We start from the raw sequence: 12015 nt of genomic DNA, 5'->3' as shown, positions 1-12015 counted from the left end.
AGTTGCTAGTATGGTTGTCTGTCTGTACAGTCATGCAAGTTCAATGCTATTAAAGCACTTTAAACTTTAAATCAAAGCATTTTGTTTTTTCATATGAAATAAATACATGTCTATGCAGTTTAGAAGTTTTGGGGATGTCCCTTTTTTTTGTGCCTGCGCTGCTGAAATCGGGGCGTCCCTTATTTCTATTTCTGAAAGGTGGCAACCCTAGTTAAACTACTTGGCAATAAACTTTTTTCTGATTCTGATTCTGAAAAAATGCTAACTACTGATAATTAAATATCCCACAAACTTACCTAAGGATATTTTGAGGCCTCTACCATCCCGCTTTAAGCACTGATTAACCAGATTTGGTAATCATACCCAGTTATTCATTTATCAATGTGTTGAAAATCTGGGACAAATGTGAGCTAGATCAATGGAGGGAAAATCTTTTTTTTTTCTTCTTTAAACACTTTGAACACAATAAAACAACATAGAACAGTAATTAAACATCATCTTGTAAGGATGATAGTATACTTAGTAGACATAATATGAGACGCTGTCAAATATAGAGCTATATAGAAAAAACAATGAACTATATATAGAAATAAAAGACAAACAGGGGTTTTTATAAAGTGCAAACTATAAAAGTATCACAGTATTTAAAACCAGGCATACAAAAGTGTCAAAAAGAGGAGCAAGGACTGAGGCATGCATCAAAAAAGCAGAAAACAAGATATATCGTCACAAATCTTTTTAGCCATTTTGTTGGAGTCTATTTTTCTTAGGGATAAGAAGAAAATGTTTAAATCATTTAAAAACCAATCAAAGGAGGGTTTGCTATTCCTCCACTTACTACAATGAATATCATATTTACCCATGAGAATAACTATATTTATTATGTCAGATACATTCGACTTTATCTATATAGTTATCTACGAAGTTATCTATATAGAAATAAATATGAGAGATATCAAACACTGGTACGTCCTCTATTCTAAGTAGTAACCAGTTTCTTAATTCTAACCAGAAGTTTTTGGACACAGATGGAGGGAAAATCTTGTAGAGGTGGTCGGCGAGCCGGGCGCAGCGCAACCCTGAACATTGTCCCGCGCGAGGATCCGTAGCTCAACCCCGGAAGTGCTGTTGTTGACGGAATAAAGGGAAAAGCAGCAGCTCAGCGGCGACCACCAATCTACACAGCCTCAGCATCCACACGCTGCCCCCTCACTTTTGATGATTTGTAAATAAACATTGCGTGGATGATGAATACGGTAACTCACATTTCAGGGAAAGCGCTCAACGTTAACGGTGAATTGTTTAGAAAACGCTGAAAACGACCTTCGTGACCTCAAAGTTGGTTTTCCTGCCGCGTGCAATGATTTAAATGATTTAAAGCGCCTCCGCAAGTCGAGGAAACCCACCGCCCCCCGTGCAGCCGCCCGTCCAGCGGTACCCAGACCAACACCGTGATGGCCGAGGCCATGAGGACGTTCCAGTCCCAGCTCTCCGTCGTCATGGAGACGGTGTTCAAGGCCGCCATGTACGAGATCACCAGGCTGGTGGAGGACAGCTTCGTGGAGGAGCTGACCCGCTGCCGCCAGCAGGTGGACACCCTGAAGAGGCGGGTCAGGTGTGCGGAGAGCCGGCGCTCGGAGCCAGCCGGCCGGTGCGCGGACTGCGGGGGAGGCGGCTGGTCCGCCCAGACAACACCGGCCCCCGGCCGGGAGTCAGGTACGCTGTTTCCAGAGCTGTCAAAAGTATTCACATTCATTACTCAGGTACAAGTATAGATACTAGAGGTTAAAAATACTCCTGTAGAAGTTGAAGTATCAACTCAAGTTTTTTACTCAAGTAAAAGTATAAAAGTACTGGTTTCAACTACTTAAAGTATAAAAGTAAAAGTAATGTAAGGGGAAAAAAAGCCATTAAGGACTAAAGCCATTGAAAATGAATGCATCTTAGTATAATGCAAATATATTAAAGAACCATATATGTGTACTATTGAGCATTAACATGTGTTTCAGAGAGCAGGAGATATGATGACTAGTTGCCTATAAGTATTGTAATGCTGCAAAAAGTCAAACTTCAGAGGCATGTTATCATTTATCCTAACCTTTATTGGAATGTACATCCAAGTTTAGTTGCAGGAATCTGAGGGAAACGGATGTAAGAACAAAACTGGACAAGAACATCTGAAACAACCACAACCAAATTCACTCTATCCGGATGGAGCAATTTAACTGGATAGTTTTTTGTTTAAACGCCGAAATGAAATAAAGTAACAAGGCTGTTTTTAAAATGTAAGGAGTAAAAAGTACAGATAATTGCTGGAAAATGTAAGGAGTAAAAGTAAAAAGTCGTCTGAAAAATAATTACTCCAGTGAAGTATAGATAACCAAAATTTCTACTTAAGTAAGGTAACAAAGTATTTGTACTTCGTTACTTGACACCTCTGCCTGTTTCTACAACTCATTAGTTTTGGTTGCCTTAATAATAGTTTATTCCCGTCCATTTTCTCATACATATTGATTGTACACTTTTCTCATAACCACTTCCTGTTACCTCCAATATAAATCCAGGATAACAGGCACATTTAAGCAAATCTGGGCTGTTTTGGCACCTTTGGTTCAGTCTGATTCAGGTGCAGTTTTAAACTTAAAACTTTAATTTATATAAGATAAGATAATCCTTTATTAGTCCCACAGTGGGGAAATTTGCAGTGTACAGCAGCAAAGGGGATAGTGCAAAACAAGAGGCATCAATAGAAATAATAATAATAATATCAGAGTATGACACACTATAAACAGTACTGGTATATACAACAATAATAATAATAATAATAATAATAATAATAATAATAATAATAATAATAATAATAAGAAAAATAAATAATAAGAAATACTGGTATATAAAAAATAACAGATGGATATTTACAGATGGATATTTACATAATTGCACGTTGCAGTGAATGATATTGCACATTATTTTCTAGTATGTACATTTATTGTCAGGTTGTATGTGGTCTACTGTGAGCAGTGCTGGTTGTGTAGTCTCACAGCTGCAGGGAGGAAGGACCTTTACCTATATAGCACCTTTCCTGCAGATAAAGTACAACACAAACGGTGCGTCCGAAATGCCATACTAAACAGTATATACAAAAAGTATACTTAAGTCCGGCACACTTTTGAGTAAATATCCGTAGTGTGCATTAATTCTGACGTACTACTCAGAGCCACACGTCACTTCCTGCCGTTGGGAGAAAGTGACGTGTCACAGCAGCAGTAGCAGCAAAAATACTCTAAACCAGGGGTGTCGGGCTTCAGTCCTCAAGGGCCGCATTCCTGCATGTTTCAGATGTTTCCCTGCTTCCCTGCTTCCGCACACCGTGATAAAAGTAGCTGTGACACCAACAGAGCTGTCCAGACCTTGATGACAAGCTGGTGACGACCATTAATTTGAATCAGGTGTGTTGATGCAACGAGACATCTAAAACATGCAGGATTGCGGCCCTCGAAGACTGGAGTCCAACACCCCTGCTCTATACAGAAACACAAACACCGCTGCATTGCATTGTGGGAAGTTTCTGCTTAGCCAGTGTCCATCAATCCATACTAATAAATTTCTCCGGAATGAGAATGGATAGCTCATACTATTGAGTACGTACTTATATTTCGGACGCACTAAAAAATCTCACATACTGTTTTTTGCATACTCATTAGGGTGGAAGTATGGAATTTCGGATGCAGCCAAAGTGCTTTACATTAAAAAGAGAAAAGAAACGACCCCCCTTGACCCCCCCACTCCCCGTACCTTCCTTCATACAACACACACACATACACGGCATACTATACTATACATACACCCCAGGCAACCCCCACCCCCACCCTTGTGATAAAAATGGAGTATGGCTGAGCACCGATAGACCAAGTTTTAAGTGTTACGGATCTTTTAGATTAGATTGTCCTTTATTCATCCTTCAGTGGGGAAATTCGCTTTGAGAAGCAGCAGTACACACAACACACACATGCAGTGAAAGAAGGATAAAAAAGTAAAAAATATATAATTACAGAATATAAATAGAGAATATAAAAGTACTGTATAAAGCAGTGGTTTTCAACCCTGTCCTGCATGTTTTAGGCGTTTCCCTGCTTCAGCACACCCTGATACAAATGACTGTCATTAACAGACTTGTGCAGACCTGGATGACAAGCTGATGATGACCATTAATTAGAATCAGGTGTGATGATGCAAGGCAACATCTAAGGCCCTGTTTACACGTAGCAAAAAACGGTGGTGTTTTCATGCGTTTTGGCCGTTCCTTTACACGAAAACGAAGCCCAAAGTCACCACAAACGATCATTTCTGAAAACTCCAGCCAAAGTGGAGATTTGCAAAAACTCAGTCTTCACGTTTGCTTGTAAACGGAGGGAAATTGACATTTAGGCTTCAGAACGTCACATTATGCGACAGAAACGTCACCAGCGTCATGTGTGCGACCTGTGTTTACAATTTGTTTGGCCACCGTCAATATTTTCTTGTATTCTACTTGATTTATATTCTAAAGTCACACTTAAAATTAACTCCACTTCTCTGTCACTACAAATGAAAGAGTCTCGTATCAGCGCCACCCTTCACCACGACGGCCGTTGGGGGTACTGCAGCCAACAGTGAAGCCGGCACGGGAGAACGGGGAGAACGCACATGCAGCGTCATGTGACGTCACATCCGCAGCCCAGCGCGGGAAATTCGGGACCGAATTGCAGCACATTTTGCAGCACACAGCCTGTTCAAGGCAAAGGAGAGATACACTAGAGGGCTAATTCTTTTGGGTTTGGAACGCTTCATCTGACATTATTACTAGAAAACTTCAAATGTATACAGATTTTTTTCATAAATCTTGCCACAATCCGGCCTCAAGCTCCTTTAAATTCGGTACACTTTTGAGTAAATATCAGTAGTGTGCAATGTGCATTAATTCGGACGTACTATTAAGAGCGCACACGACACTTCCTGCCGTTGGGAGGGGGGGGTTGTTACCATGGTAACCTGTCACAGCAGCGGTAGCAGCACTCCGCTCTTTCCCGTTTATTCTGGCCGAAACAAGATGACATTATATAATATTATTAAATACGAATATTATGATATTAACATTATATAATAATATTATTATACTTAATATTATACTTATGACATATACGTATCACTTAGCAACCAAACGCCGCTGCATTGCATTGTGGGAAGGTTCTGCTCGGCTAGTGTCCATCAATCCACACTAAAAAAATTCTCCGGAATGAGTATGGATAGAGCACACTATTGAGTACGTTCTAATGTTTTGGACACACTAAAAAATCTCACATACTCATTTTGCATACTCATTAGGGTGGAAGTATGCGATTTCCGACGCAGCCATTCACATGTTAAGCAGAAAGGAGCTGAATATGGGAGATTTAAAGCCCAGAACTTGACAGTTTGGTTAACTTTCATCATACCGATAGACTTTATGTTCAGAAATGGCACTAAGATGAAAGATTTTAGTGGAGCAGTCAGGAACAGATGATACCTTGAGGGAACCAACTCACAGCTCAAATGTTGATCTGAAACACAACTCTGACTCCTAAACATCCATGTCAGTTAACAGAGGAAATATTACTTTTCTTTTTAAACCACAAAAGTTGAGGTTTACTAAATTCTTTTGAGCATGAGTAGTAACAGTTTTATTTTGTTTTATTTGTTTTATTCTCTCTTTCCTTGTGCAACAGAGAAAAGTCTGAAACAGGAGAATGTTGGTCTGGAAGAGTCAGAAGGTTCCCAAGGCTCTGCTGGAGAAACACAGAATCAAGCTGTGGAGAAGGCAAAGCCAGAAGATCGCATGAACTCAACTCGGGTAAGATAACTTTACTTATTGCTTCCTTATCTTTTTTTAACACTTTATTTCAGTGAATACATACATGTGTTGCGTCCGTGATTTTACATTATTTTTGGTCTCATAAAGATGTAAAGACAAACATGTTGAAAGGTTATTTAGTGAATATGACTTTTTGCTGAGTTAGATTACTTTTGTTTTTGTTACGAGTAATATAAAAGTGTACCACCCCAAATCAAAATAAAAAAACAACAACAATAATATCCAACAGATAAATACTGGAGGATATTTTCAAGTTTCTCCTTCTACAGGACAGATTATTATTATTATTATTATTATTATTATTATTATTATTATTATTATTATTATTATTATTATTATTATTATTATTATTATTATTATTATTATTATTATTATTATTATTATTATTATTATTATTATCTCAGAAACCATCATTTATCAATAGCTGATAAAACCACATGGACAAGGCGTTACTGACAGGAACTTCTTTCTAGCATTACAGTACAGACTGCTTTCAGAAATGCCTCTCTGCCTTCCTGCAGAGAAAATAGGTTTTATATTTACCTTTCCAGAGGCAAAGACAACACGTCTTCGCTCGGAGGGACCTGGGGTGGACAATTCACACATTAAAAACCTGTATTGTGGACAGACGAATCAGAGGAGGGGGCAGGTAGTGGACTGACCTGTGGACAGTCCTGAGCCGAGTCCAACAGAGAATGTGTAGAGAAACCAAAAATGCGACAGCCTGAGCCTGTACGGTTGCAAGCACATTCAAGAAACAAAGGCGACTGCTACAGTTGGAGCTTTAATCAGCTCCATGTAGAGTGACTGAAAACTGTTTCACACTGATTGGTCTGAACTCTGGGCACCACTACCTGACCCTACAGATTTACTCGCTAGGCGTATATTATCTCAAGCTGTGTTTTCTGGAAGAATAAGGAAAGTTGACATCTGAGACTCCTCATGACTTCCTGTTATCTTAAGTGCCAGAAGGATTTAGTGTTTTAAGAAGGAATGACAAATTACATTACAAAGGAGTTAAAGGTTTACTCTCCCAGCTTTTTGGGAATCGGTTTCAGACCTGAATGGATGTATTTAAAAACAAGATAAAAAAAAAACATAAAATGTTTGGTTTCATGCTGTCTAGCAAATGTAAGAATCACATGCATTTAAAAAAAAATGTTATTCCCATATTGTCCTTACATTTTCTGATCCGGGTTTCTAAATCTACATAACAAAAGATGCAGTTATTTCTCACATGCACAAAGTATAGACTCCTGAGCGTGATTATTGTTTTCCCACATTTCTACCAGCAAACAGATGCAGAAAAGGAAAAGTTCCAGGGAGTCCTCAAGGAGGAATCTCTTCAGAGCATGCCTGAACTCCGGGAGTCACAAGACTGGGGTGTCAATGCGGACGGTGAGTCTCTGTGCAGGAAGACTCAGGCCACGTTTACACATAGCCGGGTATTTACAAAAACGGATATTTCCCTCTCTAGATTTTCAAAAAATATCCTTGTTTACACGAACCCGGATAAATACGCTGTTAAGGTGCTATGAGCAGCCAAACCTGCAGAGGGCAGTGTAACGAGAAGCGTAAAGTCATGCTAGCCAATCGGAATCCTGGAAAAAAACGTCAACAAATGACACGTGTAAAGCCTGAATAATATGGTTCTGCGTTAAATCGACGGCGTAGCCTACTGTACGTACGGTGCGCGTCGCCGCGTACCCTACGCCGTAGGCTCTGCGTTGGTGTAACGCGGAACCATAAATCAGCCTTGAATGCCAGTTACTTCCAAGACGGAACGAGAGTCTTTCGTTTGGAGTGACAGAGAAAATGGAGTTACTTTTAAGTGTGACTTTAGAATATAAAACAGGTAAAATACAAGAAAATATTGACGGAGGCCAAACAAATTGTAAACACAGGTGGCACACATGACGCTGGTGACGTTTCTGTCTCATAATGTGACGTTCTGAAGCCTAAATCTCCGTTTCCCTCTGTTTACAAGCAAACGTGAAAACTGAGTTTTTGAAAATCTCCACTTTGGCTGGAGTTTTCAGAAATGATTGTTTTTAGTGACTTTGAGCTTCGTTTTCGTGTAAACGAACGGCCAAAACGCATGAAAACGCCACCGTTTTTGCTCCGTGTAAACGGGGCCTCAGATAGCTGGATTTTACATTTAGAGCCTTTCACTACATTTCAAGCATGTTTATTTCTAGTTGAACAGTTGTGTAGAATTTTGTCCTTCTTCTTTTTGCGCGATGTTGGGTAATAAATATGCAAATACAACCTCAGGTGAACAACAATGTGTAATTTTTTCATTGTGCCATTAGCCATTTAACAAAAATGAATCCAGGAAAAAAGGCAAAAGAAAGTCTAATGTGTCTCCTTCTCTTGCACTGAGATCTCCTGGGACGTCATACTGGTAGCTCCACTCAAACAGCTGCCCAAATGTCAACTGAATACCTGATATAAATTCAATATATTTTACTGATGTACAGATGTTTTGGCAGTTTGCTGGTTTGGAGCGTTCAGGTGTCCATTAACACAAATCTAACAAGAAAAAAACATAAGCAGTGGTCTTAGAGAGTCAATCATTAATCCCTGAAAAGAACTGCATTTATTATGAGTTCACCTAACAAAATGTAGAATCTAAGCAAAAGTGAAATGATTGTTCCAGTTGTTATGGGTTACGTCTCTACGGAGACACTTACGGCTGTGGACAGGAAGGATCTCCTGGAGCGGTCTGTGTCGCAGCAGACCTGTAGACCCATCTGACTGAAGACACTCTGTCGTTGATTCACTGTGTTGTGAAGAGGAAGCTCAGGGTTGTTCAAGATCATCTTCATTTTATGAAGTATCCTTCACACAATCAGCTCCAGATGCTCCAGAACAAATATGGTTTTTCTCCCGGTCATAGACACTGGACCAGCTCTATACCCTCCGCTGGGTGCTTGAACACAAGTCAGACTTGTTTGCAGTGCATGTTGGTCTTCAGCAGGCCTGCCCTTTGTCACCGGTCCTGTTCATAGTTTTTATGGACAGGATGTCTAGGCGTAGCCAGGGGCCGGAGGGGATCCAGTTTGGGAACCACAGGATTTCATCTCTGCTTTTTGCAGATGACATTGTCCTGTTGGCTTCCTCGAACCGGGACCTTCAGCATGTGCTGGGGCGGTTTGAGGCCGAGTGCGACGCGGCAGTGATGAGAATCAGCACCTCCAAAACCGAGGCCATGGTTCTCCACCGGAATAGCGTGGCGTGCCTTCTCCGGGTGGGCGGAGAGGTCCTGCCTCAAGTGGAGGAAACCAAATATCTCTGGGTTTTGTTCACGAGTGACAGCGCGAGATTGACAAAAATGGACCCGGTATGGATGGATGGAGGCTCCAGTTCAGAGCCTGGATGGTGTTAAATGCAGGGGAGAAATCAAAGAACATGATCTTCACAGTGCTGCTACTTTGTCCAGGGGACTGTGGGTTTGTTGAGGCAGGTGTATGTTGGCATCTTCAACTCCAACCCCCACAATGATAAGCAAACTGCAGTGGGTCCTGGAAGGTGCTTGGTTGCTATGGTTGCTATGGTTAGTGATTATAAAAGTGGTAAACAATGAAAAATGCACTAAAACCAGGATGGAAAATACAGTAGTCATCAAAAACACTAACATGTCATGCAAAAATTTCAAACAATATATATATTTCAAATGATATGTTATCCTAAAAGAGACTGGGTTGAAAAACTTTAAAAATGTGTACAAAGCTAGTAATAACCAGCAGTGCTGCTGCAGCAAGCTGCCACTGCAAGGGGAGCTATTCTGGAGCACACATGCTCAGATGGTGAATATGTTTCTGATTTCTGAACATCCTCTCTTCTATTTCAGATATTGATAAATCAAGTCTACCTGGACCAAGTAAATGCTTCACTGAGCAAAAGATCCCAAAGTGGGAAACCGGCTTTGTCCAGAGAACGGAGTCGAGCCAAGACGGACACACGGGTTACCCTTCTGAGCCGCTGTTCCAGAGCAGGTACGGTGTTGATGGGCTGGCCGGCTTTGACAAGGCCAGCTACGGAGACACCAGTTTGATCGGCTCAGGCAGCTTTGAAGGGTTACAAAGTTCACCTTCCCACCTGGCCGGAAACCTGAGTTACGTGGCTCGGTACGATGAAGACGTGGAAGCGCCTGCAGACACCCCGCAGGAGAGCAGGGGGGCAGACTGTTCCCCCGCAGGCTCCCCTTCCAGGACTAACATGGATGTGAGCGGAGAGTTTAGCTGCTTGCTGATAAACGAGGAGGGGTTTCTGCAGGACACCAATGTCCTGTATCCCGGTCACGTGTCTGCCGATTCAGGCGGCAGACTGGGTTTTCGTAGCCAGGCCGTTCGATTCAACCTGCATCCAGAGGCCACAGAGGATGTGTACGAGGTCTCAAACACGTGTGGTGATGTCTTAAACCCAGAAGGGCCGCTGCAACATCAGACAGCAGGGTGTGGAGGGAGGAGAGACACCTGCAACTCCCTGTCCTTTCCAGACTCCGTTTCCCTCAAGGTCCACAAACAGACACACAAAGGCAGTGCACAAGGGCCTCCATACTCTTGCAAGCAGTGCGGTAAGACCTTCACTCAGGCTTGTAACCTCAAGGTCCACCAGAGGATCCACTCTGGGCAGGGGCTCCACCTGTGCAACCACTGTGGGAAAGGTTTCCCTTCCTTCACTGAGCTAAAGACACACAAATGTGGCCAATCTGGTGACAAACCTTATTGTTGCACCGTCTGTGGGAACAAGTTCAGCCGCCTCTGGAATCTGAAGCTGCATCGGAGAATTCACACGCAGGAGAAACCTCACCGCTGCACCATGTGCGACAAGAGTTTCACGAGGGCGGACATTTTAAAGGTTCACCAGCGCACCCACACGGGGGAGAGACCGTACCGCTGCTCCGTGTGTGGCCTCAGCTTCAAACGCCTGGATCACCTGAAGTCACACCAGCGCAAACACGTGACACACCTGTAAGACTGGCGGGCGAGAACGTCTGAGGTTTCAGGAGGTTCGACAGATAAATGTTTAATTCATGAGCTATATATGTGTCCTCCCAGGGTTGGAAACTAACTTTTTTCTTCCCACCTACCCAAGTGGCAGGCGGATTTTAAAATCTACCTGCCACTTATTTTCTTTTGCAAGCTACTGTTACCAGCAAGTAAATATTAAACAATATTGTAGAACATGTGTCATGTCAAAGGGCTGATTTTCCCTGGGTGATTTCATATTCAGTTCATATTCATAGACAGCCTTTGTCCCAACAACAAAGCTGTTACATTTGGTTCTGAACTGTCAGACTAGTGAACAACACGGTCCAGTTTGTCTCGTCATACCTTTGGTGGTATGGACCTTTACCATGGGACCTTTTATCTACACTTTTTCTTTTCTTTTCCTGTTTCTATTTCGGTGTTGGCTCCAACCTGGAAGTTAGAATTTTGGCTTTTTCGGCCCTCTAGTTTCAATCCAGCTGCAGCTGGTGCTGACGGATTAAAGGAGACCTATTATGGCATCTAATACCTATTTTAAACAGGCCTTGAATTCATAATAGGTCCCCTTTAGGTTTATTTGTTGAGCACCATAGGGAGACAGTCCATTGTTTTGGTACATGTCACCAGTCCCACCTTGTTCAAACACTTTATGTAATAAAAAAAAACGGAACAAACAGAACAAAGCTTAGACTGTAAAACTGTTTCAATTTCACATGTATGTTTAATGTGAATAGACTTTTGAGAGATTGTGATGAAAAGATACATTATTTGGTTGTCTTTTCTAATGAGTATTTCTTGAAAAGGGAGTATCGTCTTGCATTCTCTCTTTTATCCAGCTGTTTGAGTAGCTGGTGGGGTGAGCAAACCCAAACCCCTCTCCTTACACAAAATAACTGGCAAATTTCCAACCCTGTTTTCTGGTCAAATTCATGTTTTTAAAATCTCTTTCACACCTATTTAAACTTTTTTCTGTACATATCAAACATCAGTTTTTTCATGTTTTTCTCCTGCCCATTGTACTCTAAAAATACAGCTGCATATTGTTTTTTCTTAAAAATCTCTGGCCGTAAGTAAAATAACAAAATTGAGCAGCATTGTCTTTGTAAATATTAACTCGAAATAAAAGGGTCT

At 41.5% G+C, this 12015-nt stretch overlaps 1 protein-coding gene across 1 annotated transcript; it reads left to right on the top strand.

Moving 5' to 3' along the window:
* The first annotated feature begins 1134 nt into the window (after nucleotides 1–1134).
* Nucleotides 1135–12015, top strand: si:ch73-109d9.2 (uncharacterized protein LOC565042 homolog). The gene is made up of 4 exons (XM_061724537.1): nucleotides 1135–1716; nucleotides 5745–5869; nucleotides 7183–7288; nucleotides 9744–12015. The coding sequence occupies exons 1-4, from the start codon at nucleotides 1455–1457 to the stop codon at nucleotides 10868–10870; spliced, it is 1620 nt and encodes a 539-aa protein (XP_061580521.1). The 5' UTR covers nucleotides 1135–1454; the 3' UTR covers nucleotides 10871–12015.

The sequence above is a fragment of the Cololabis saira genome, chromosome 1, assembly GCF_033807715.1.
Source record: "Cololabis saira isolate AMF1-May2022 chromosome 1, fColSai1.1, whole genome shotgun sequence".
Taxonomy (NCBI): Eukaryota; Metazoa; Chordata; class Actinopteri; order Beloniformes; family Belonidae; genus Cololabis; species Cololabis saira.
This window is presented reverse-complemented; position numbering and strand designations above follow the sequence as displayed.

Bases quoted from the DNA above. Each gene is read 5' to 3' on its own strand.
- si:ch73-109d9.2 (XM_061724537.1), top strand. From the start codon at position 1,455: ATGGCCGAGGCCATGAGGACGTTCCAGTCCCAGCTCTCCGTCGTCATG. The intron at 5,870-7,182 runs GTAAGATAACTT...CATTTCTACCAG, and splicing joins ATCGCATGAACTCAACTCGG to CAAACAGATGCAGAAAAGGA. The intron at 7,289-9,743 runs GTGAGTCTCTGT...CTTCTATTTCAG, and splicing joins CTGGGGTGTCAATGCGGACG to ATATTGATAAATCAAGTCTA.